The following is a 27,623-nucleotide window of genomic DNA, read 5'->3' as shown; positions in this document are numbered from 1 at the left end:
GTCCACTTCCCCTTACTGCGTGCTTCTCTGCTCTTGATGAATGTCTACTGAACTTCCGTCTCTGCTCTGTGTCCTGACTCTGCCTGACTTCCTGGTTGACAGCAGCTCTGTTTATTGTCATCCCTACTTTACGGATGAGTCTTAGAGGACATTTGGTAGCTTAATAAGAACCTGGATTTTGTGCCATAAGCTAGATACACTACTTCCCCCCTTCATTCCAGTAGGTGATTGTGTTTCCTGATCACTAGAAAGCTAGTAAAATAATGGACACCTATTGTGGATATGACACAATTGCTTTCCTCATAACTGCAGCCACTGTCTGCTGGCTGTGGTGCCTGGTTTCTTTCTGAGGAACCGCTGATGCCTGAGACGTTGACTCAGCCCCAGCTATGCCCATTTTTCTCTGTGGTTGGGGCTGGCAGTCATTCTCCTTCCCAGTGTGTCCGAAGGAGGGGACCATAGGGATGTCAGAGAACTTGGTGATGAAAATAAGGGCCTTAGCACAGGGCACAACCCAGGACAGTGTGTCTAGGTCTCCAACATGACTCCAGATTTAGTACTAGGGACTCAGCATATAATCCTACTGGTGGCTATTGTTGATTTCAGCAAAAAGAGCAAAAAGCCATGCTGGTAAAAGACAAAGACTAAAGAAAACCAGGTGCAAGTTTCTGCGAGTCGTTTTCCTGTGGAATGACATAGGACGTAGCAAATTCCTCCTTTGGCCAGTTTTGTTGACACATTTGAAAAGCTTGATAGAGGTTTGAGCTCAGATTTTCACTCATGACTGGCAGGTAACCTCTGCCTCTCATGGATACAAGTTCTATACACCCGAAGGAAAGCACAAACTGTGTTATTGATACATTGCTCACTGTGGTCTTCCCTCCTTATTGTTTAGGGAGATTCTGATCTCAGTATGAGAACGATTGACCACCAGAGGCCCCAACTTTCAGACCTTTCTAATGGTAACCAGCTCTGGTCTGCTGCACTCAGCCACTAACCTTGTGACAGCTCTGGTCTGCTGTAAAGTAAGGATGATTGGCACCATAGCTGAGGCCTGCAATCTCTTTTCGTTTAAAGGGAGAGAATTCATTGAATATAATAGTGTAGAGGCATCTGAGAAGGTCAGCTCAGTTTTATGTCTGTATCAGGCATTTATCTGAGCCCTGGTTTCTTCTTTGCCATTTAACTGCATCTTTTAACATTCCCAGCTCATCCTCAGATCCCACCTTTTCTGTCTCTCCAGAGAAGGAACAATTACCCTTCTTCCTTTTTGGAGTATTTGTAACATGTGTGCTGAGTCTTCAGAATTCAATGTTTTTTAGTTTTTGCAAAATTTATAGTTTTCTTTAGCAAGTCCATGTATATTAATCAAAATCCTAAAGGAAACTAAAGCCTGAAGTGTCACCAAGAGCTGAGCAGAGTGCAAGGGTGCTAGCCAGGGTTACAAGAACAATGAAGTCACAAGAAAACTGAACCTCATCTCCCTAGGAGAAGGCGCCTACCAGGGGCATTACATCAAAAACTGTGAGTTTGGAGTTTTACTTGAGATTGATGGTGACTTTTTATATCTAAGATAACTTCTTACACAATTTCATTATCTTTCTAAATAAATACTTTTCTCATACTCAACTAGTGTTTATTCAAACCATCAAGGGTGCAAGATGGAAAAGACAAAGTATCTCCCTAAAAGAAAAAAAAAACAGACCAATAATGAGAGAATTATCCAATACTGCACTGAGTTCTGTTTTAGTGCCCTGCACTGCCCTGTGAGACACTACAAAAAGCTGTCTTTGCATGAACTGTGGTATCCAGGGTGACTGCCATAGCACCTAGAATACAGTGGCATTAACATGCATCTGTTGAATAGAGGAATGAATGAATAAATGAACGAATAGGTGGTGATTCCAAAACAATTTGACTGAGTATCAAAGTCACTGGAAGGATTATTTATCAATGTATAGAATTTGTAGGAAAGTAAACCTGGAACAAGTGTCATCCACAGAGTTTTACCTAAGACCATGTCATCGAGAGCCATTGGCTAACACAAGTGCTTGGTGATTCTGTTCAGTTCTGAGTACTCCTGAGAGAACTGGGCATAAGCAGTAGGAATGGGTGCTTATGGAGGAAGATGGAAGGCTGAGATTTTCTGTATACCTGAACTTCTGGCCTAAATGCCACTAGCAAACCATTTAGCCTGGTTACTAGTAGTGCTTGCCTGGAAGGAATCTGCTATTGATCCTGGCTGTGTGACTTTGTCTGATGTATCATTTCAGTTATCAAAATAAAAATTCTGAAGTAATTAGAGCCTCCAGGTGACCTCTTCTGTCTGTGTAAGATTGGAACAGCTCTTCAGCATTTTTTAACACGTCATTTCTCCCTAGAACAAAATCTTGTTTCTACAATGTTCTACACTTGAAGCTGGAGTCTGTCTCTTCTTTGAATCTTTGTACCATATGGGCAGCACTTTCTAATGCTTACTGAATAAATGAGTTGAACTTATTGGAAACTAAAGCTTAATTCATTTTTTTCTTTTGTAGAACCAAGCAAATTGAGAAACTAGAAGTTGATCCAAGCAAGCATTCATGCCCTGACATAACTACCATAGTCCAAGAAAAACAGGATGCATCCAGAAGGTTGAGATCTCATCCCAAAACCCTACCAAGTGAGGAAGATCCAGACTTTGAAGACAACCCTGAGGTGCCTCCACTGATTTGAAGTCCCAGGTTGCATTACCACCACTGCGACCCAGTAGGACCACATGTTTTTCAATGTGAAGAACAAGTCTCTGCTATTTATGGCTCGAACACAGAATTATCTATCATTATTGCCACTTTGTTATGCAAATTCCTATTTTGTATAGTAATAGTCTTAAGTGAGTTTAAAATTAAACAGTATTCCTTAAATAAGCTGACTTATCATTTGTGTATGATGAAGGGGTGGTTGGTGACAATATTTGGTAATATGGTAGAACTGTTACATGAAGTATTGACTGTAAGTTTCAGAATGTCTGCTTGTGCAAGAGATTCAGAATTATTGTAAAAGGATGATTTCATTGAAACATGGGCAAATTGGTAGAGTTCAGAAATTAAAACCAAAATCTAGCTGGGTGCCAGTGCCTCACACCTGTAATCCTAGTTACTCAGGAGACTGAGATCTCAGGGTTGCGGTTCAAAGCCAGCCCATGCACAGAAGTCCATGAGATTCTTATCTCCAATTAATCACCAGAAAACCAGACCAATGCTGTGCTCAAAGTGAGAGAGTGAGAGCCTTGAACCGAACGGCCCAGACCCAGAGTTCAAGTCCCACAACTGACAAAAACCAAACCAAACCAAACCAAACAGAACAAAACAAAAAGAACAAACCCTCCATAACCTAGACCCAGTTAGAATGCTTCAGTGTGGTTTTAAGTAGTACTTCATGTTTCCCTCTCATGAGTTTCTGCTTTCTCTAACTGTGCTGTTTAATGGCAAGAACATGAATTTTGGCATTAGCACCATATATGTGCATTCCAGCTGTATCACTTCATAAAGACCTTCAGCAAGCATTGTCACTCATCAATCCTTAGTGAATTTGTCTGTAACATGGATATTTGCCTGTCAGTTCATCTTATGATCATCTCAATATGTAAATACAGACATTCATTTCAGAGCTATTTTTCTCTTTTTCTCTTCTTCCCTTTCTCTTCCTCCTCCTCTTTCTTTCCTATTTCCTTAGTTCCTATGCTCTATGATCTTTTCCTGATCTTCCTCTCACGCTCCTCTTCCACCTCTACTTCCTTATTTCTTTGATATTTTCGTAGTTTGACTATGAAATGGCCCCCTGAATGCTTTTGCTGAATGCTTGGCTGAATGCTTGTTCCTACATGGTGGTACTGATTTGGAGAAGAGGTATCAGGACTATGCAGAGGAGATTGGCTACTAAAGGTAAGTCTTCGATGGTTACACTTGATCCCTTTCTCTCTTTCACTTACTGCCTGCCATAAAGTATATATAAGGTATATAACTTCCTCTGCTTTTGTGATGTTCTGCCCAGCTGCATGAGGCCTATCGATCATGTGTAAATCCTCTGAAACAATGAGTCAAAATAAATGCCATTATTTATGTTGTTCTCTCAGCTCCTTTGTCAGAGAGACACACAGCCAACATACAAAGATATTTGCCTCCTCTTCATTAGCTAGAAAATTGTGAATATAATACTATTCCTTGTACACTACAGTAAAATTACTCTCACACTATTATGTACTAGCATTCAAATTTGAGTTCCTCAAATAGTAATTCGATTTCTGAGTGCTGCAACTCTTTCCTCTAGTGTGAATATGGCTGTGGCGTGTTCTTTGAAATGGTTATATGCTGGGGAACTTGGTCCCCAGGGTGTGGTTTCAGGTGGAAGGAACATCATCTCTGTCCCTCTCCTGGGCACCTATCAGGAAGCCTGATCAAGTCACTAGCAAGCAATCTTAATTGTTCCAGACAAGAACTAATCTTAAATTTAAACACAAAAGGGGTGAGACTGATTGTCAGGCGGTAGAGACAGACAACGGCAGGACCTCCTCCTGTGATGAAGTCCACAGGGGGCTTTCTAAGGGAGAGGTGGTGAGATAGATACAATAGCACCTTGACATCCATTTTCTTCCCCTCCAGCCTCTTGCTAAGCTTCCCACTGGTCCAAGCCACTGGAAACCAAGGAAAGGGCAGTGTGGGTGGAGTCCATAGAAGTGCTTCTGGACACATAACATAGTAAGGAAGAGAATGGAAGAAGTCCACACACTCTTCGCTTTCTTGCCTGTATTGCCTCTCCAGCCCCTATCCTACTGGGAGAGGGCTCTAGAGACAAGGAGAAGAGTAAGCAATCAGGATAACAAATGAGATGGACCCCTGGGCTCTCATTATTTCCACTGTAGGATTCCAACCTCAGCAAATGCCCAAGTTCTGATTGCTATTAAAACAGACTCATAAAGAATGGAGACTAGAGCCAATGATTCATGTTTGTAATCCAAGCTACTCAGGAGCCTGAGATCTGAGGACTGTGGTTTGAAGCCAACCCAGGTCAAGAAAGTCCATGAATCTCTTATTTCAAATTAATCAGAAAAAAAAGCCAGAGGTGGAGTTATGATTTAAGGGATACAGCACTAGCTTTAAACACAAAAGCTCAGGGACAGTGCCCCAGTGCCCCAGGATTGGCTTTAAAAAATAGAATATAGACTCAAGGCTCATGGGTATTCTTTGTATCTAAGACTAAGAAAATGCCATGGAGTCTGCTTAAATCTTTCAGAGCTGGGTGGACCCCCCTACTGAGGACAGGCAAAGATGTAGCAGGAGACAAGAGATAGAGACGGTGTGCTCGGATCTTACCTGTAAGGTCTCAAGAGGATACTAATAATAAATTGCAGTCCCCAAATCCAGTTTTGTGCCTTTTCTACCTTTGTTCCTTTCTTACTCTTTGGCTTCCACAAACCTCCTTAGGAACTGCTCTCCTCCTTGAATCCCTTCCCCCACCCTCTCCCATCAGAATATGTGTCTCCAGGACAAAGAAACTAGCCAAATACTCATCTTCCCACGAGCTCCCCTTTACTTTGCTTGCCAGGTTCCTCCTGAGCTGCCCTCCTCAGCGTGCTTTACACTCCATCCTACTGTGCAGGATCTGTGATTGGTCTGCTTTCAGCTCCCTGGAGGACACCTGCACAGGAACCCTGCAGTGAGTCACTGCCAGAGCCAACAGACAGGCGCCAACCGCAACCCCAGAGGAGGTGTGTGTGAAGCTGCAGCCCCAGGCTCAAGTACAAGTGCTGATCCTCGCAGGAGACTGCCCTGTACTTGACAGCTGGGGATGTGACATGCAGTGTGTGTCTGTCACCACCTGCCTGACACATTTGGATGGGAAGTACTCCCTTGTCTTCAGTTGTCACATGTCAGGCCAATGTGTCTACCACTCCAGCAGACCTCAGCTAAAATTAGTTGTTCTTTAATGCATCTACTGCCTAATTATCCTAATTACTCTTCCTCTCATCTGGTCTGGTGTTTTCCTTATAACAGAGACAACTTTACTTTGCCCACTACTTGGTGTTCTTGCTCAGTATACAAGCATCTATTATGTGCAAAGATCTCTAGTGGGTGCCTAGAAAGACTCTCGTCTTCTCTCTGGTTCCTGTCTGTCTGCTGAGGATTCTACTAGCTCCATCATGTCCAGCCATCACAGAGGCAGGCCACTCCCTAGTCCTCCCTTTCCCTCATTATCTCTTGGGGACCCTGGGACACACTTTCCTTGGTTTCTTCACCCAGCCCAACACCAATATCTCTAATGTCCACTCTAAGCCTCTGGCTGTGCCTATCATTCTGTCGTCTCTTGAACAGTGTGCAACTTGTCCAGACTTGAGCGTAGCATCTCCTTCCCTATTCTGTCCTGCTGCTTCTACTTTTCCTCTTGCTTTTACAAATTGACTTTCTAATTATCCAGATTGGAAAACATCCTCCCTGACTCCAACGTTCAAGATTCAGTTGTTAATGAAAACATGCCACTTCCATCTCAAAAGAAGCATTTCTTCTTTCCTCACACATTTTGATATCTGCATTCAGTCCCTGTCACCTGCTGTCCCAGCATTATCCTTCCTTGTCCTCCTCCAACTAAATGCTCCATTGATGTCTTCCAGAGGGCAAGCCTAGCATACCAGGTCCAAACTGTTCTTACCTGCTACAAGAAGTCTGTCAGTCACTACTAGTGAGAGCCCAAAGGGAGCATCCCCTGTTCCCTGTCCATGAAATGACTGGTCTATGGTGAGTAATGTGTGTATCTGAGTGACACAGGTGAGCATTGCTCAGGGATGGACAGGACCAGGATAGAATTGTGAAAAGCCAAGGTAAGAACAGAAGACTGGATGACAGAAGGGAAGGCAAGACAGAGCATGTACTTGTTTCTTGTCTAGCGCATCCCCTCACTAATAAATGGATTTCTTTTCAGAGAGAACTGAAATCTGCATGACAGACCACCATTTTGCCTCTGTTCCACTAAGCAAACACACAGTCCATCCTGCCGTCAAGGCAGGAACTGCTGACAATGGTGACCCATGAGTGTCCTTTAGAAGCCTCTCAGGTATGGAGGTATGTGACTCCACTCACTTCCACCAGCAAAGATGGAGTACCTGCTCTATCGCTAGCCAACCTGTAATCTGTACATAATGATTAAAAAAAAAACAGCCATTTTCCCATGCTTCCAGTTGCTATGGGTCAAAAATACTGACAGGATCAGTAAAGACAGTTTATCTTTTCTCCTTTGCATCTGGTACCACAGCTTGGAAGACCCAGAAACGGTGGTAACTTGATGTCTTGTCCTGGAACCTTCTGGAAGAGTCTTCACTCACATATTTGGCAGTGTACACTGACTTTTTACTAGAACTCAACTGAGATGGCAGCCAGAGAAATTATTTATAGCCACCCGTCACTCTAGGTTTCTTCAGAGCATGACCATTTGATTCTAGAAGCATGGTTAAGAAAAGTGTACCCACATAATGACTTTGCCTTGTGTGTTACTCAGTGTCCTCTATTCTACCCTGTTGGTCAGGGTAATTGCAAAGGCCCCCTCCAGGTTTACTAGGAGAGGATACCACCTCCAGCAGGAAGCGGGGTGAGGCTCTAGGAGACCTTATGAAACAAGAGATGTCTGGAAAACACACTGCCTGTCAACTGGCCTCCTCCCGTATAAAACTAAGATTTTTTTTTCAGGTGACATCATGCTATTCGAGGCCTGGCACTTCGCCTGATTTTGCAGGGTGGGAAAAGATGCACATTTAATTCCACCACAAGACCATTGCTATAACCAATACCCCCACCTGCCTCTCCTATAAGAGGATCTATAAATAACTTATTACAAATCAATGCAAGGCCAAATAGAGATCCTCATAGTCACTTAAAGTGTTGTCCAGAATTATCAATTAAGTCTCATTTAATGATTCTTAGGTTATTTGAATAAAATAGGAAACAATGTTTTGAATTTTTTCTTTTTGTTCTATTTAAGTAACCTGAGATTTATGCTTGCCTATCCATTAGCTTTTGTCTTTTACAGGTAGTGTCTGCATTATGTCTAACGAGACTCAGGTTTCTCAAGGCAGCATCTTGTAGAGTCCTCTGGGATCACCAGCATGTCTTAACTTGGATCTGTTTAACCACAGCCCCACAAGCTGATGAAAGAACTCCAGCCTTTTGCCAGTTATTCCTTAGAAATTCCTTATGGTGTCAAGAGTCCCCTACTCAGCTACCCACAACTCTGGAGACACCCCTTCAGACTTCATGCTCTACTACTGGTCCTTGAACTGTACCACTGAACAAGCATTCCCGTACCCAAATCCTTGCAGAACTGCTAACAAAGTGCTATGAGCAAAGTGTTCATGTCACCATCACACAGAGGCCAATAATGGAGAGCAACACAAATCCACAGACTACAGGCACAAAGGCTCTAATGGGGCATGACTAATCCATGAGATCTATTATAAGCCCAGAGATTCCTGTGACCACAATCAAGACTGCAGGGGTTCCACAGCATGATCCACATGGGATATACCAAGGGACACTGTGGGATATCCAGCTTTACAACAGCCCTCAGAGGCTCTACTGTGGCAAGTACCCACTGTCTACACCTTGGCAAGAATCTCCAAGCTGTTCACAAGTCCACTGTGAGTCTCATGCCACTGTGAGTATCCCAAGTCTCATGATACTCATGCCAGTACCAACCACACTGAGAGCTACAGGTCCTGTTTATTACACTCAGCCTCTGTTCCTTGATAAAATGTCAACTACAACTTTTACATATGACCTCCTCACCTTCCCTCAACAACCTTCCTCATTAAATGTAGCTACCACCTTTCTGCCTCATAAAACCATATTTTTTGCTATTGTACCTAGAAAAGTAGCAGTATTTAGCTCCCCAAATTAGAGACAACCAAAATGTATCAACTACAGCCTTTGCAACCATCCTTCCTTAGCCTGAGCAAAGATTGAAGTTGAAATTTTGACTACTGAGCCACAATCTTACCAACTATTGACAAATAACAACCCAGCCACTACTCACTCTCCAATTACCTCTGAGAAGTCTCTAGCTAAAAGACATAGGAGAAGAACCTGATGTTTAAATCCCAGTTTAAAAACACAAAATCCTTGAAAGCACAAGGCAATTATGCTTCCTTACAAAACCAGCTCCACAATAAAGAACTTAAGTGAGAGTGAAGAGAAAGAAATTTCAAACAAGAAATTCGAGAACATAATGACAAAAATGATTCATGAAATTTAAAAACAGAAAGGTAAGCAACTGGACGAATTCAGAGAGGATACACATAAACAACAGTTCAAAAGAAATTCAAATGAGCAGCTAATAACAATTCAAGAATTGATTTTTATAGAAATCTTTTAAAGAAACTCAGGTTGAAATCTTGGGAATCAAGAGCTCAGTAATTCACATATAATATTATTTGAAAGCCTGACTAACAGAACAGAGAAAATCAGAAAAGCTACCAAGCATTTAAAGCTAAAGCAAAATTATCAGAAGAACCCCAAAACATTGAAAAGCTTTATTTATATTTGATATTTTATTGAAAAGACCAAATATAGGAGTGCTCATGGCTATTGAAAAAGGAGAAGAGAGCTAAACAAAACTTGTTCAATAAAATAATAGAAAACTCCTCAAATCTAAAGAAAAAAAGGTCCCCCAGGAATAGAAGGCTTTCAGAAAACCAACCATGCAAGACTAAAAAAGAAATAATCTCAGACACATTACAATTATGACACAAAAATGTACAGAACAAAGACTGAATATATTGAACACTGCAAAACAGTTGTGAAAACTTTCATGGAAAGGCAAAACCCTCAACGTATAAGCAGATTTCTCAAATTTATGATGAAAGGAGAAGTACATTGATATGCTCAAGTCATAAAACAAATCAATTATTACTTCAGCAAATCTTTTATAATTGAAAGATAAACACAAACTTTCCTTGATAAACAAAATCAAACAGAATTTCTGATCATCAAACCAGCACTAGAGAAGATACTAAAAGGAATCCTACAAAGGGAAGATATAGTTAATTTTCCACAGGAAACCACATAAAAAAAATGAACCCCACTATTAGAATAGATTAGTAAAGGAGAAAGAGTAAATTAGTAGATATTACAAAACAACAAAATAACAGGAAATAGAAGGTATCTTTCAATATTAATACTGAATTTGGTGTTCTCATTTCCCTAATCAATACTTAGATCAATTCCTTAATGTCAAGTTGGATTACAAAGTAAGAGCTGACAATTTTTTGCCCATAAGAAACATACCTCACTGGACATGGGCATGTGTGGCTCATACCTATAATCTTAACTACTCTGAAGGCTGAGGACTGAGGATCACAGTTTAAAGCCAGCCCAAAGAAGAAAGTCTGTGAAACTTCTGTCTCCAATAAACTACTCAGAAAAAGTCTAAAGTGATGATGTGGCTCGAGTGGTAGCTAGCCTTGAGCATGAAGATGCTCAGGGACAGTGCCCAAAGTCTGAGTTAAAGCCCCCAGGACTGGAAGAAAACAAAACAAAACAATCCATATCTCTCTGTCAGTGTGAAACCCATACCTCTAAGCTCAGTGTGAAAGGCTGTAAAAACTTTTTCTAAGCAAATGGATGCAGTAGTAGCTATACTTCTATCTTATAAAATTCATGTAAGTAAAAGACTAGAGAAAGGTCAATTCATTATAATAATGGAATCAATCCCTCAACAGAAAGCACTAGTTATTTTATGCACCAAATGTTGACACATCCAAGTTCATTAAACAAATACTTCTGGATTTGTAAGATTGATATTCCCCAGTACACTAACAGTGTGAGACTTCAATACCCAACTCTCAACAATAGATCATAAAATGAAATGTTAACAAAATATCTTAGAACTAAATGAAACAATAAGCAAATGGATTGCACACACACACACACACACACACACGCACACACACACACACACACACATTTCATCAAGTAGATACACAATGCACATTCTTTTCAGCAGTCCACAGAACTTTCTCCACAATAGATCATATTCTAGGACATAAAGCAGGTCTAAGGAAGCACAAGAAACTGAAATATCCCCATGCATTTCATCAGACCATAATAGAATTAGGCTAGAACTCAATATAAAAAAAACACAGAACTTTTTCAAACAGATGGAGACTAAACAACACATGGTTGAATAGCCAGTGAGAAACTGAAGAAACAACAGGAACATTCGGCTACATGTGAAAAGTGTATGTATTCAGCTACATGTGATAAGAAACTTAACAGATAGCTGCCTAATGCCTGACGTTAGCACTCAAGACCAGTCTGATGACTCAGAATTTCTGATTCTTTCCAGCTTCCTACACCATAGCTGCCAAAACTTCAATATATCATGTTACCATTCCAGCTAAAAGGAAAATCAGAAAAGAACAAAGGGGTAAGAAGGCTTTTTCACCACACACCAGGTCAAAACCAATGCTTTCATCTTACAAGCCAAGACATTGACAGGGAGAGTACTCGGAAGGCCTGTGCACTCTTCTGCTTATCTTTGAACTATGCTGTGTCCTCAGTGGTCAGGAGAATCTGCACTAGGTAGAGTGCCTTGATCAATATCTGATTGGACTGCCTTTGACTCCAGCTCAGTGCCCTCTACAATGAGAAGATACTAGGAAAACTTAGAATTCACATTTCTCTACTAAAGTAGTGTCTGGATGAATTCTTAGATCTGTCTCCCTTCACATGAACCCATGTGCTTCCCTTACATTAATATATATTATACACATAGATACACACATACACATATATATATATATAAGTCAAACACCCTAATTCATAATAAGAATGCTCTAAATTTCAAATCTGTGCACTGAAAGTCATAGTTTCCTTCCAGTGATATGTGTAGAATTCCAAACTCCTTCCTGGTGTCAAAACATTGCAGTGTTTTTGGTTTTGGGGTTTTTTTTTTGTTACAATGTCTCTTTAAATCACCCATTCACTCCTCCCTGTTTCCATTAATTAGCCAGGTTGCTAAGCTGGCACAGTGAAGTGGTGCTACAGTGTCCCCAAATTAATAGTGACTCATCAGCACCAAAGCAGGGTGTAAAATTATGTCTGAAGCGTTTGAATGCACTTAGCACCCCTTCAGTTGCTGACTTCAGACAAGAACCCACATCCAGCAGAATCATCAGCAGAAGCCCAGGATCGGAGGAAGCCACATCCTCTCCATCCACCGCCATCTTTCTGAACTCTGTGTTCTCCTGGCTGTATGCTGCTTCCATCTTGACATCCACAGCCTGCAAATGCACTCGGGTCATAGCTCTGAGCTGGAATTATTCCACCTCTGGATCACCCTTTGAATAGAGCACATTGCATCTCCAAGCCATGGAGATGGACTGTGGAGTGCTGCCTGGGTTCCATGAGAACAGCACCTCTTCAGCACAGCTAGGTTCATCCTGCATGGAGAGGAGCTTGATGTGGCAGGAGGAGGGGACTTTGTGGGGAGCTTTCCATAAGCAGACCCTAGGAGAACCAGCATGGCTAACCTCAGGGAACTGCTTTGCCATGCAATTCCCACTGGTTGCCTGAGTGGCCACTGACCCATCTCTCAACATTTCACAAGCATTAAACATGCTTTTGAGATGAAATTTACTTTTCTCACTGTGTGTACAATAAAGCAGTCTCAAGCCAGGGTCTGGTCATCTCACAATCCAGAAATTGACTTCTCTGGACTAAAGCCAAGTGCATGTTTGATGGAAGCGTATGTCTTAGGGAAACTCTGTGGTCAAATACACTCCTCTGGTGCAACTGGGCTCTTTTTCACCTAGGACAGATCACATGCCAGTGGTACAACCTTAGTAATACCACGTACCACCTTTGGCTCTCAATTTACTCATCTGTAAAAAGGGCCCACAATAATGACCATCTCATCAGGTTGGTGTGAGGGATGATTGCACATGCGGTTAGCACAGAGTAAACACTTAGCTGTCAGCTGTGGAAATGTTGATGACTCTGATAATGATGGCAATGCTAACCCTGGAGATTCCTGCTCAGGAGGATAGAGAAGAACCTAGAAATTAAAAGTAGTGTGCTACTGTACCCAACCAGACTTTCCTGTTGGAAACACTGAACAGAGACATTCAGTCTATAACAAAGAGAAATTAGGAAATATCAGGGTGGAAATGTGCCTGATGTGTGTATGTTAGTGTTGAGTGACTTCAAGTGTACACAAAGATCTAAACTAGTAGGTGCCTGCAGGACTCAAACATAACTAACAACACATCCATTCTTCTAGAACAGCACTACTGACTTGAGCTTTCCTAAGACCTCACCTCTTTGGACAGGCTATGAAGCCCCCCTTGGCATATCTTAATAGTGAACAAAAGAAGGTGTCTTAAAAACACAAATAAGGTGCTCCTGCTTCTTCCTTTCTTTCTCTGTGTCCAGGCCATGTGTAACTGAACTCAGCCCGGTTATTAACCTCAGTCTTTGCATTCAGCAAGCAAGATCCCATGTGATGCAGGAGCACGGTGGACTCTTGTTCTCTGGTAGTATAGAAATGAAACCAGGAACCGTGAGCACAGCTGTGAAGAGTTTCCTAGAGAAAGAATCAAGGTGTGTGGTCAGGAACTGGCCATTAGTATTGTCCCTCTCCACCTTTTCCTCCTCCCTCTTGGCAATGCCAGATGGTGACTCTCCCCTGGGTGACAGACACTGGCAGGGGAGGGGCAAGCTTTCCTGAACCAGTTGACTGGTGTTTTCCTTCAAAGCAACATATGGATGTGATGCATAATGAAGATGATATACAAGTTTATTGAAGGAAAGGGGATATTTGAAAGTGTCTAGGGGAAGGCTGGGCAGAGCGTGAGCCAGAGTGCACACTGTGAGAGTACAAGAAGTCCTGGGGTAAAATGTAGTCTCCCATCAGAGTCTAGATCTTAGGTCATCCTAAAGAATGAAAGACTCATAACCCAGGGAGCAAGGAAGAGTAGGAGAGTGCACCCAGCATGAGATGAATAGCTGGGCTCAGATAAAGAGTTCTGGAGCCTGAAGTCTATACTTCTCTGCCTTCTGTGGGGGGGGGAACTAATTAGTGCTCTCTGAGAGAAATGTTCAGTTCTGCTTTTAGATTCAGCAAAAGCCACTCCCTGGCCCAGGATGCTTGGTAAGCATGGAACTATCAAAGTTATTGTTAAAAGTGCAATTTGAAATACTTCCTTTTATGTCAGCAAAGTAGAAAGTTAATCTTACCGGTGCATTGTTTTAATGATACACTTGGTAAAGCAACGCTAAAATAATATTGTAAAACGAATGATTACAAGCATCTGTGAGGCCTTTGCCTTGTGCTCTTTATTTTGTCCAATCAGATGTTGATCGAACTCTTGCTGTGCTCCTGGCTGGGTAGGGTACAACACTCAATACAAAATGCAAAGGTCACTGGGCGTGGTGACTCACGCCTATAATCCTAGCTCCTTAGAGGCTGAGATCTGAGGATTGTGGTTCAAAGTCAGCCCAAGCACTAAAGTTCGTGAGACTCTTATCTCCAATTAACCACCAGAAAATCAGAAGTGGTGCTGTGGCTCAAGGGGTAAGGCGGTAGCCTTGAGCTGAAAAGTTCAGGGACAGCGCCCAGGCCCAGCGTTCAGGTCCCACAACTGACAAAAAAAAAAAAAGAAAAAAGCAAAGATCTTTGTTCATATGGAGCTGGTATTCTAGTGAGGAGCTAGAAAACAAAGAAACAAGGGAGTAAACAAACTATATGCCTGATGAGGTGCAAAGAGAAATAAGTGGGAAAGAAGATACAGAAGGACTGAGGGCATAAAAAAGGAGGGAAGGTGGTAGGGAGGGAAAAAAAAAGTGCAGGAGAGGTGACTGGGTGAGAAATTAAAGGAACAATCATTTGCATAGATCTGGAGGCAAGAGCAGACATCACTGGGGACAGTGAAAAATAGGAAACTTCTTCTTAGGTGGACAAATTTCTAGTGCCTATGGTAGGTGACAGGAGAGGCGCTGGGGAGAGAGCTGGACTCTGGAGTTCACAGCAGGGAACTGGGTGGAAGACACTAGTTCTACACTTTCCTACTCTTAGAGGGGGTGTTATGGACCTTGCTTCATGTTGTAGAAAATCTACATCGAGGGTCAGGTATAATATTAGGCTCATCCAGCTAAAGAACCTGGATTTAAAGCTAGTTTGGAAACCATCTTTGATTATCCAATGCATTTCACTCGGAGTGCTGAGGGTTTTAAATGGGAAATGAAAATCCTCACGTGAATCTCTGCTTTACAAGAAAAAAAATTACAGCTTAGTTCCATTTTCCTCTGTCTAAACTCAGATGGAGAGCCAGCTGGCCTCCCACTCACTTGAGAAAAAAAAAAAAAAAACAGTAAAATCCCATTTTCAGACAGCCTTGCCTTGGCTTGCAAAGCAGTCACGCTTCACAGTCCACCCAGCAGACTTGTTTTTAGCAGGGATGCCAAGAAATGATGTCATTCTCGGAAGCCAGGGAAAGCCCTGTGTGCCTTTGGTTTTCCCCTTCAAATCCATCCCACCCAAATTCTTCATACCTATTGCCAGATGCAGTGGAAACAGTATAGTAATTTTTGGAAATTTTTAAGGTACCTTAAAAATTCATTTAGGATCCATGACCCCAAAATCCTAAATCTGATAATGGAGGTTTAAGAAGGAATCAGAATTCCAGAAATGTATCTCCCACTCCTGTCTCACTTAGAATACCAGGATCTCCTCAGTGATCTCCATCCAGTGGAGAAATGGTTGAGTAAATTATGTATATCTAAAATAATTTTAGAAAGAGTGATGTCAGGGGAAATGGTTCTACTAAAATATTAGCCTTCAAACCAGAATGCGAGATTGCATTTTGTGCAGTTTTAATCTATATTGCAATGACTTTTAAAATCAATTTGTAACTAACAGAATATGGAGAAAATTGTTACATTGTGGAGACAGAATATTAAAGGCTCAATGAGGCCTTGGTTTCTTTCCCTGGAATAGAAAATTAAGCGCACAATGGAAGGCAAACGAAAGGTTTTCATTCCAATGAGTCACAGATGGGCTGTGTTGAGCCATGCCAACATTTCAGTGGATCAGTATTGACCATCACCTTGTATCCTATGCTCAACAGTGCCCTCCAACCAAGGAAGGGATTTCTTGAGACAACAGGAGACTGGCTCTGAAAACACAGGGAAAGCATCAGGGGTTGTTTTCCTCTACTCATCCTGTCAGGACCCATCAGCCAGTGAAGACAATTTCCTTTCTTAAAACCAAAACAAAAAGACTAACAAAAATGTTGCTAACTACTAGAGCCAGACAGCAGAAAAAAAAAGAAACTAAGTCCTCAGTGCAATCCCCAAACCTCCAGGTCCAGAGGGCATCCCAGGTAGAGTCTACCAGTGCCTGCTTGTGGAGTGGTCTAAAAGGAAGAATGTCCAAGAACCCGTGATCCTCTTTACTAGGGGTTGTCTTCTCAGAAATTATTTCTCCACAGACAAGATCCTCTGTCCTAAGACCTCCTTAGACCCATACTGGAATAGTCTCAATGGTTGGTTTAGTGTCTCACTGCAGGTGGTCTTCACAGGCCTGGTTGGGATCCTCCTTTCCAAATGGAGACAAGAGGTGGAGAGGCAGATTAGCACCCAACTCCATCCAGGGCAGCAGATTACTGCAGACACTTCATATAGGATGTCCATTGAGTGACTAGTGTTCCTTCTAACTGGTTGCTCCAACTAGCTAGAAGCCCTAGGCGCCTGGCTATGTGCAATCCCCAGAGTCGTCATTCAACTTCTAGCCCCTCAATGGTTCGTGTCTGCTGGGTGGGGAATCTCATTCTTGATGTAGACAGATTAAATTCACTCGAAGACTTAAATGGATGAAATGTGTGTCTCTTCATGTCCCTTTCTCTCTAGCTCACCAGAGCACTGTGCTCTGTCTGGATTTCTTTTCTTTCTACCACATTCAAAAAAATGAACCCCTAGGACAAAACTGGAACAGACATAGGTTGATCTCATGATTTTCTCTCTGAGGTTACAGTCATGCAGGGCCTGCTGGTCACTTGGCCTAGTTTTTCATGTATAATAAGTAGAACTCAGTCCAAAAGAACCAGGGTGTACAGAAAACAAGTGTTCAAACCCTCAAAACTGCCCAAAGAAAAAAGGAAAATAGTTCTTGCAAGCCTATGTACTCAGTACTCATGGGTGTGATGGAATAGTAAAGACAAGCAGTTCATCCTCCACCATATCTTCTTAGGAGGTCCTCTTTCATTCCAGCTCTTCTATTTTTTTCCATTGCAAATTCTCCCTCTGCCTCCCACCCTTGCATGGTCTCTCACCGATCTAACCTCTGCCTTCTTGGCCTTGTTAATGTTATTCATCCTTCAAGTATCATTCATAGATAACTATTTCCAGGAATCTTGTAAGGCAAATGTATCATCTTTCTTCTACATGTCACATTTTGAAGCTACTTCCATTCGAGCAGTTATTTCATGTCCTCATAGTTGTTAATATACTAGTGATGTGCTTATACTAGCACTAGAAATCTTGCACTGGCTGTAAACACCTGCAGGCTGGACTAACCCTCGCCTACCACCAAGCAGGGAGTTCTGGCTGCCAGAGAAGACTTTAGGTGCAGACACTGGTCCATTCTCATGGTGAGGAGAAAGAAGACAACTGCACACAGGCTTTCAAGGCTTTGATCAAAGTGGCCACAACATGATAAGCCAAGACATGTCATGTGGCTACCTAAAACCATAGGGATAGGGAATTATGCTTTTAAATATGATGAGGCAATTGGGGATATCAGTTGAGCTGTATCAATACTGTTATGTGTTTGTTTTTACCAGTCCTGGGGCTTGAACTCAGGGCCTGAGCACCATTCTTGGTCTTTCTCAAGACTAGAGCTCTACCATCATTTCTGGCTTTTTCTATGTATGTAGAGCTGAGGAATTGAACCTGGGTCTTCATGCGTGCTAGGCAAGCACTCTACCACTAGGCCAGACTCCCAGCCCTGTTATATTTTTTGAAGTACTGAGTAATGTATATTTCTCTATCTATCTATCTATCTATCTATCTATCTATCTATCTATCTATCTATCTATCTATGGCATTGAAAAAAAATCCTTAAATGCTGTACTACACACATATTCTAAGTTACCACAGAAGTACAATGCTGTGAATGTTCAGCTCAGGGAAACAGTAAATCTATCATGATTAATTTGGGGAAGACTATCATAAGGAATTTGGGGTATGAGGGCAACTGTAAGAGAAGCAGGAATTGGATGTGTGGGAATGGAGGAGCAGGCATTGAAGGAGGAGGGAGGAGCAGAGGTCAGGACTGTGCAGCAAAGGGCCTGCCTGGGAAGTGGCATATCTAACAGGCCTTGGGAATAAGACATCTGCCCACATAGAATCTCTGTGGAGGGGAGCTTCTAATATCCAGTTGGCCAAGAAAACCATTTTTAAGAAGCTAATATTCCCTCTATTCAAGAATACAACTATCCTGGGGACAGGTTCCTGCCTCCAGGAACAGAGTGGTTCAAGCACTTTGATGAGCTATCACCTTCTCAAGAGCTCACGACAGCCGGGGGCATGAGCCATTTTTGCTACGATTGCTTCCCAGACAGAGCCTCAGAGATGAGATCATCATTCTCTTTTGAAAAAAAAAAAGTCACCATTTCAACAGCAGAATTGCTTAGACTCATGCTGTCAGGAAAGCTGTCACCATGGAAAAAGAAAGAGAAAGTCCCCCAAATTAGTGCTGAATCTCATCCAAGAACTGTCAATATTTTTGGAAGCCCCCAGAGAACAAATGCTTTCTTGAGCCTGGCGAGATCTATGGTGTTGAAAAGAGAGTGTCTCTTTTTTTTTTTGATGGTGGCCAGTCAGAGCCATAGTGGGTAACACTAAAAATAGCCAGGCGATCACCTGGGTTGAGAACAAAACACCCCAGGTACGAGCTTATGATAAAACATGGTAAGTCTTAGAAAACTTCAAGTAAAATACATGTGACAAATCTGTGTTTATATTTGTAACCAGGCTTCACTGGTTTTTACACTGACCTGCTACCTAAAGCAGAATCTTAAATGGGGCAACCCCTGAATCATCTATTTATAAACCTTTCAAAAGTATGCCAGTCTTGGCTTCTATAACATTAACCGGAGCTGAAGCACTCTCAAATTACAATACTGTCGCTTCTAAGAGGGATTTTATCACGGTATAGGAACAAAAGTACCATGGTTGGTAATGATGGGGTTGCTATCAGCTTGCCTGGTCATTAGCTACCCTAAGAAAAGCACAATCCTGCATGAGGTAGCTCAGTCAAATCCTGCAGAGGCAAAGCACGGGGACTGAGCGCTGAGCCCAGCTCCACAACTAGCAGCAAGTCCTTCCTAAGGGCAGAGTCTGAGCTGCATATCCACCCCAGTTCTGTTTCAAAGTTTGGTTTTCCAGGATTCTGGTGGGCATTTTTTTTCTTCCTAAAAGGAGCCAGAGGTAGAAAAATTGGGAAGACAAATGACTCAATCTATTCCATGATCTTGATGGTCACTTGTGGTTTACATGAAGTGAAGCCAAAAATGTTTGGTCACCATGTGGTAGTACTATTTTAGGAGATGCTGGAGGTTTGAAAAGGTATAACCTACTTGGAGAAAACAGCTCACAGGGGTAGCTTATTCCTTTTCCCTGACTATCTTTTCCTTTCTGATTCCTGGCTACCATGAGATGAAGAAGCTCCTCCATCACGCCTTCTAGGGCCCATGGTATTGTGTCTATGTGAATGGGGATTTACATACCTGCAAGGAGTTGAACATGAAGATCTGGTAGGCAGAATTGATGAATTAGGATGGTATCTGGAAAGACTGAACTAAGCAATGACCAGAGATTTATATTCTCTCCCATGGGTAGTCTGACAGGAGCAAAGGCTGTTTTCAAGATGGCTTAGGTCACACTTGTAGAAGCAGAGTGTGCCAGCTAAGAAACATCTGAACAGTGTCCACTTATGTGTACTCCAGCCCCTCTCTTTCTTAAATTCAGTTTCTGAAAAACTGTTTCATGGATGCTTTTATCCTATGCCCCCTCAGTGTTTGATTTTAGAAGGTTTATGTTAGCAAATTCTCTGCATGATCAATTCAGCCATAGATTTAAGAAACAGGAACACTGATATTAGAAATTGGTCTTTAATTAGTGTGCCTCTTTTATTTTCCTTTCCTTTTAATGTAGATATCCCCTGAAGAGTAAATATCAAAAAGGAAAAATTTACTGCCCTTGCTATCACCAAGCTGACAGGGCCACCAGTGAGCAGGAAGCAGAGAAGCAAACCTGTCACCCCAGGTGATAAAGACATTATCTGTTAGAGCTTAGAAACATACTAAGACCTAAGTATGCGCTCTACTCACCTCTTTCTTGTTATAAACCACACACATACACACACTCACCCCGCCAACCATGAACAGATATTTCTTGGTCTCCCATGCTTAGAAGTTGATCCCTGTCTCTCTATGCCTTTCTCCTCTGCCTGGCAGGCCTGCTCTGTGCCCCTTATCTCTTAAAAATACATGCACCCCCCCACACACACATACATAATGCCTACTCATTCCTATCCCTAAAAATGGGTTTTCTCCATTGGCTGTACCTACTTCTCCAAGAAGTGTTTTATGGTGTTTCCAGGAAAACAGTACAGGGAGACTCAGGGCCCCACTCCTCATCTGCATGAACCTTTATTGACCCATCATACACCTCACCTGGATGTCTGAGGGCAGTGTCAGGTGACTCAGAGAGGCAATGTGATCATAACAGCTACTACCTGGCTATGACAACTCAGGAAAATGACTTAATGTCTCTGTACCTTGAACACCTTAAGGATACCAGCACCTGCTCTGGTGTGTGGGTCTTTGCAAACAGATTCACTGTAGACAGATGTTTTGGACAGATCTAGGCTCCAGTTCTTCTCTGTCAGTGACTTGTAGCTGGGGACATCTGGCACACTCCTTTGAGCTCTGTGTTCACGTGCCAGTGCCTACTGTGGACAATGTGTCAGCTTCAGCACAGATGTCAGCAAGGAGAAGGAGAGTGAGGACAGCTTCTGTAGCCGGATGACCTGGGTTCCACTACCTAGGAGAAACTACATAAATATTTAAACTTCTCATGCCTTGACTTCTCCTCAAGTCCTCAGAGGCTCTGCTTCTGTCTCTACCACAGATAATAACAAAATTGCCTGTTCAAGTCACTGTGACTAGAATTTCCACCTGCTTGTTGTACAAGCATGATGTGCTCACACCCAAACGTACCTTGTCCCATCTGCTCCTTCATACATCCAGGCTGGGAATTCCAAGCTGGGAATGTTAGGCTTTCTTTGGAGCCTTCTTACCCTCTTCAGTCCTCTAATTATGTGTAGTATATGGACTCCTCTCTCCCTCTGGCACTGTTTTCACTCAGCTCCACCCTTCCTATCCATTTTCTCTGGCCTTCTGATATCTAGGGTGAGGCTATTTTATGACCAGTCTTTTGTTTGTGGTAAGTGTATACTTTAGGTGCATGGGGCAAGTAGAGAGGTGTAGTTGAAAATATAGCCAGGAAGTCTGTGGGGAGAGGGTGTAAAGGAAGGATGAACCCAATGGACATTGGTAGCTATAAGGTAGGGTCTCCCCACTAAGATGATGTGCTTGACCCCGCTCCAGCCATGACCACATGTCTGTGTATGCACAGACTTGGATTCCTAAGAAAGTCTCTCAGGAATTGTTCATTGCTGAGCCACTGGTATCCTTCTCACCCTGCAGTGCTCTGCCAAGCTGTGGTGCCCCTGGGGTAGAAGACACACACACACACACACACACACACACACACACACACACACACACACACACACACGTTGAACCTGTGGGAGTCAATAGGAGATAGAGAGAAAAAAGCCCCAGGAAGGTTATATGTGCACAGCACAACCCTTATTACCACATATCAGATAGATCTGCCATAGCGATATCAGAAATGCATGTGGTAAGGAAGATCCCGCACCAAAGACACGGAGGCACCTTGTCAGGAGGAAATGGGGACTTATTTTCATCAGATCTGGGCTTAGGAGAACCTAGGGAAAAATTGGGTAAATAGGGACTGTCTTTAAGCAATTTAATAAAGGGAACAGGGTCACTGTTCACCACGGAGAAAAATGTAGAGTTCACTTGTAACCATGTGGTGATTATTCAGAGATGAAATTGTTAGACAGTCTGAGCTGCAGCTGACCTTGAGCCAAGCACTGCTTCCTCTTAGCCTTGATCTTGGCTTTATGTTACCAGGTTGCTCGCTGCTCATCAGCAAATCTGACTTTTCAGTTTATCTGGCGCTTTAGGTAAACCCATCTACAGTTACCACACATTGTCAAAACTACCTACTCTGTGCTGGGTCCAGCCTTTCACCACCTCTCCTGCTCACCTCTCAATTTTTCCTTGGTTTCTGTTTTCTCATGAATAAGCAAGCATATTTGAATTTGTGCCTAAGCAGAAATGACTTACATAACCCTCATGTGTTCTTGGAATTGCCATTATTTTATTAAATATCTCTTCCATTTGATTAAATTTGGAGTTGCTGTTGAGTTATTTTGGTCCCATCCCAATACTATCTTAAAGAGGACACCCACTTGCAGAGTGGTAGTGAATATTGATCCCCTTCAAAAACACACTAGGGGGCCCGGAAGTTTGGCCTAATAGTAGAGTGCTTGCCTAGCATGCAAGAAGGCCAGGGTTCCATTTCTCGGCACCACCTACAGAGATTAAAAAAAAAAAAAGCTGGAAATGGTGCTGTGGCTCAAGTGGTAGAGCTCTAGCCTTGAGAAGAGTCCAAGGACAGTGCTCAGGCCCTGAGTTCAAGCACCATGACTGGCAAAAACAAAAACAAAAAACAAACAAACAAAAAACACTAGGTTCTCTTTCATCTTGAAAACTGGGGGATTCCATTAGCAGAAATACTGGTGCCCCGCCAGGATTCCCTGGGATTCTCTGGGATTTGCTGTTCTGCCTTATGCTTTGTGCTTCTACCCTTATTAGATTAACCTGTAGTATTTTGCCTGGGGAGTACTGGGGTTTGGGCAGTGTGCAAGAAGTACCTTGGAATTCAGTCTCACAGGGTGGTTGTCAGCCAAACACAGGGAGTATGGAAGCCCAGCACCCTCAGGTGAGGGAAAACAAACTCTCTGGCATCCTTTATACCCAGACTCTCCTACTGGACAAGGATGATTTGTCTGACACTGTCCTGCTTGGTTTCTTCCTCTTCTCTTCTGCTCTCATCTGAGATTCTTCTGGAATATGTCTTCGGGGTCATCTGTGAATCATTGGGTCTGAACCTGCTTCTGGGGAAACAGTTTAAGTCAACCCTGTTACATGGGAAATACACTTAACCACAACCCAAAAGACTGGTCATAAAATTGTCTTTCCCTGGATACCTGGAGAGAAAATGGATAGGTGAGCAGGCCTGAGTAAGAAAAGTTCCCAAAGGAGAGACCAGCCAATAGCCTATACAGAATTAGAAGACTGAAGGGGGCAAGGAGAAATCAAGGAGAGCCCAACATTCTCTGCTTGGGAAGTTTCCCAAAACGAGAAAAAGAGAGTCATTTATGCGATGAAGGTTTACAGAACTCTACACAGTGAGCCCAGGGGTAATAAGGAGCGGATGAGGGAAGTAAGAATGTGAGCACCCTGACCTTGTGGGAACAGCAGGTAGAAACCTCGTCACAGTGACGTGAACCGGGAAACTCCCGGCATGGAGTGGAGGTGGTGCGTGAAGCTCAGGTGCTAAGCATATGTAGCTGGGCTGCAGAACTGTTGAAGTAGCAAACACAAAAACCCAAGGGAAAGGAGGCACACGGGAGCCATATGTGGCCCTGAAATAGAAGTCAGACAGAAAGGAAGGAAAAACCACACTCCCCTGTGCTGAAAGTTCTTCCCAATGCCTTTTCATCCCAAGACATCGCTCTCCTAGTAGAGCCCGTAGCTTCCTCTGTCATAGACTTTTTCTTAAAGTTTTATCTTTTCATTTGTCTGAGTCTTGTTTCTCCAAAACAAGAATGCTTGCCTCCTGGGGTTAGGTGGAAAATGAATTTACCCAAGCGAAAGGTCTAGTCATGAAAGACCCCCTGCCTGACCCAAGAAGGAGTCTTGCAGTAATCATGTGTAAGGTCACATTGTGACTTTTCTAGAACAGGGGTATATATGAAATATGTCCTCAATAAGTGTCTCTGCTCAACCTGCCACTGCTCTAATAGCATCTCTGGCTTCCTGCAATATACAGCAAGGTCCAGAGAAGCAGTAAAGCAGTGTTGTTCCACAAGCAGTATGCTTATTCACACTGACTCTTGAGCTCATGGCAGATTCTACGAGACTCTGGGACCCCAGACTTTTCTGCTTTGATTAGCTTCAAACCATGACCCTCAGATCTCCTTCTCCCAAGTAACTAGTATCATGGTCACAAGCCGTCATTGACCAGCACATTTCATTTTTAGTTCTGTCTCTCCCCCTCTTCCAACTTTTCCTGAAGGCCAACCTATCTTAATCATAACACCTGCTTTGCAGTTCTCAGTACGTAAACTTTGTTTTTGTCTGTGATCTATCCATCTTCTATGTTATAATGTATACCTGTCTATAGTAGAAGTGTTTCCTTGCTCTATTTCCTTCAGTTGTTTTTCCCCACTGCCAAGCCTTCTATATTTCCTATACTTTAATCATCCAATTAGATTACTCAAACCTCATTTGTTTTCCTCATTCTTTTTATCTTCTGGTAGTTGTTTTTTGCCAGTCCTGGGCCTTGAACTCAGGGCCTGAGCACTTCCTTGAGCTTTCTCAAGGCTAGAGTCCACCACTTGAGCCACAGCACCACTTCTGGCTTTTTTTTCTATATATCTGGCACTGAGGAATCGAACCTGGGTCTTCATGCATGCTAAGCAAGCACTCTATCACTAGGCCAAACTCCCAGCCCCAATTTTTTTTTGAGTTTTGATTTAGATGTATCTTTCTTTCTTCTTCTCCTTCTCCCCTTCCTCAGCCCTTTTCTTTCTCTTTCTCTTTTCCTCCCTATTTTGTCATTGTTCTTTCATTTGTGTGTGTTGATCTGTTGATCTGGCTTTCTTTGCCCTGATTCAATACAATATTAGCTAGATTGTTCTATTTCCTCACTTTACTTTCTCAGTTACCTTTTCTTTCGGGTTTAGCCCCCATCTCTTCTTCCCTATATATGTAAGTATATAGTATTTTCCAATAGGAATAGCCCCATTATCTCTTCCCTATCACACCATGGTAAATAAACAAAGCTCTTCCTTGAGCACAATGAGATATATTTGCTTATATGCTCATTTAAAGATATTAAAGTAGTCAATGTAAATAGTCTTTCCACGCACTCAGGTTTATACCTGAAGATCAGATGATCAAAGCAAGTGTTTTGTTGGAGGTTAGTGAGTACAAGCCTCTGGATTTTGATGGATCAACTCCTTTACATTCTCATACCTCTTCCACAAAAGTTCTGAGTGTGCCCTCTGAGGCCCAGGTTGAGATGGCAATGACACAGAGGTGAAGCAGGGGGACATTTCTCTGGCCTGAGAGAACCAGCCTTATCATGGGGGAAATCAGCAACAGGGTGGTAAATAATCAAATGAGCAGGACAGTTCCAGGTTGTGGTTGGTGGATTTGCATCACAAAAGTAGGGGAAAGAGAATAGGATGGATACTATTGTAGGGAGGCTAATCAGAGCAAGGCCACAAGTGTGAGAAGTCACACCTTAGCAAGTCACAAAACCTCCCTGTCAACTGGTCAAGTTACAGAGAAAATGTCTCTCCCAATGAGACAGTGGTTCAGCCATACTATGGATCCCAGCCAGATGACAGAGAGAGAAGGAAAAGTGGCTCATCCAGGGACTCCTTTTAAGGAAGAGTGAACCATTTCCCAGAGGGAAAGGTGCCATCCTCACGTCTCAGTCCCTAGTAGGTCCCACCCGGTGCCCCAGTGAATCACCAGTGGCAAGGAGGTAATTACAGAAATGGTCTGAGTCACTTCATGTGCTACCAAAAATGATTCTATAAATATTCACACGTCAGACATTCCTCGGCACCTCACATGCAGGTAAACTTCTCAAATGAAATTAAAGTGTATGTTGGGATTTTTGTGTATCCAGTGTTTTCCCTGTACACATATAAAACATTCTGGAACTGGCAGCCACACAACCCTAGCAGGCATAACCCTGTCTGTATCTCTCAAGACCTAAATGATCTAAAGGAATTACTTAATCAAACTGGGTGGAAATAATAAAATCTACCTAGTAGGATTGCTATAATATGTAATTAGATATCTGATATGCATAGAAAAGAAGGAATTGAGCAAGGCATCAGATCCTCCAGAATGAGATGCCTACAACTGCAATCCTTGTCTGGATTCTTGTTTGTGCCACCTGACACTGGCTCTGGTTGTGTACAATGTTCTTCAAACACACATGGGAAAGCATGGTGAGAGTCCACGCCGTCAACGCTTGGAACACACAGGTGGGTGGGCAGATTGGGCTTTTCTTTCATGACATTGAAATGGGGTCTCAGGATGCAGTGTCTCAGGAAGAGGAGGCCAGGGAGGATAATGGGTGAGGCTTTCATTGGAGATTTGAAGGCCAGTGTAAAGAAGTAAGCATTCATTTCAGGCTGAGGGCTGTCTAATGTGAAATAACATTGTGTTATGGGTATCTCAAATCCTTTCTGTCTGGAGGTCAGAAGTAAAAAGAAGTTTGATATTGGGAAAGAAGTAGACATCAGTAATTTTAGCCAGAATAGGGATATAGCTGATATTTTGTGGGATGCATAGTAATCTTGTTTTTATCTTGGTGTGTGTGTGTGTGTGTGTGTGTGTGTGTGTGTGTGTGTGTGTGTGTGTGTGTTTTGTGTGTGTTCTTTTATTTTGGCAGGACTGAAGTTTAAACTCAAGGTGTGATGTTTGCTTGGTTTACTTGCTTGGCTGATGCTCTACCATTTAAGCCATACCTTTAGCTCTCCTTTTTTATGGGTATTTTGGAAATGAAGCCTCATAGACTTCTTCCAGGGCTAGTTTTAAACTGCAGTCTTACAGATCTTTATCTCCAGAGTAGATAGAAATAAAGGTGTGAGTCACTGGCAGGGGGCTAGGGACTGCTTGTCTGGGCTTACTTTCTCAGGGCTACATAGTAGCCTTACCTGATATTGGTAAAGAATTTCCCAGAACAGAGGTTCTTTTAGTGCAACCAGAGAATAAGACAGCCTGATTAGCTTCCGGTGGGGAGGGGCTGGTGCTTTCCTTTGTATTAGCATTTACAATAGCATGTGCAAATCACAATAGGGGGCCTTTTCTGCCTAAAGAGAAGGTTCTGGGGTGAGGAGAAGGGGCAAAGGGGCAAAGAGCTCCCTCAGAGAAAACTTTCCCAAGTGCTTACTTGATCAGGAATAAAAGGTGTGTGTGTGTGTGTGTGTGTGTGTGTGTGTGTGTAGGGAAATCCTTTATGTGCATGGTGGTCTCTGAGTTCCAAATTATAAATTCCATGCAAGCTCCAGTAAGTTTGCAACTGAAGACTTTTTCTTCCCTTTCATTCCGGGAAGAAAAATAGCCTTTCTATTTTCAT

General features: G+C 42.6%; 1 protein-coding gene across 2 annotated transcripts in view; it reads left to right on the top strand.

The window, feature by feature from the left end:
* Dnaaf11 (dynein axonemal assembly factor 11) overlaps window positions 1–2,906 on the top strand; it is a 78,625-nt gene extending 75,719 nt beyond the window's left edge. For both annotated transcript variants that reach the window (XM_090339422.1, XM_090339421.1), the window contains exon 12: window positions 2,538–2,906. In XM_090339422.1, the coding sequence (XP_090195548.1) occupies window positions 2,538–2,715 (178 nt within the window). In that variant the 3' untranslated portion in view covers window positions 2,716–2,906. The remainder of the gene's footprint in view (window positions 1–2,537) is intronic.
* The last annotated feature ends 24,717 nt before the right edge of the window (window positions 2,907–27,623 follow it).

This window comes from Megascapheus bottae, chromosome 9 (assembly GCF_031878675.1).
Source record: "Megascapheus bottae isolate mThoBot1 chromosome 9, mThoBot2.hap1, whole genome shotgun sequence".
Lineage (NCBI taxonomy): Eukaryota > Metazoa > Chordata > Mammalia > Rodentia > Geomyidae > Megascapheus > Megascapheus bottae.
This window is presented reverse-complemented; position numbering and strand designations above follow the sequence as displayed.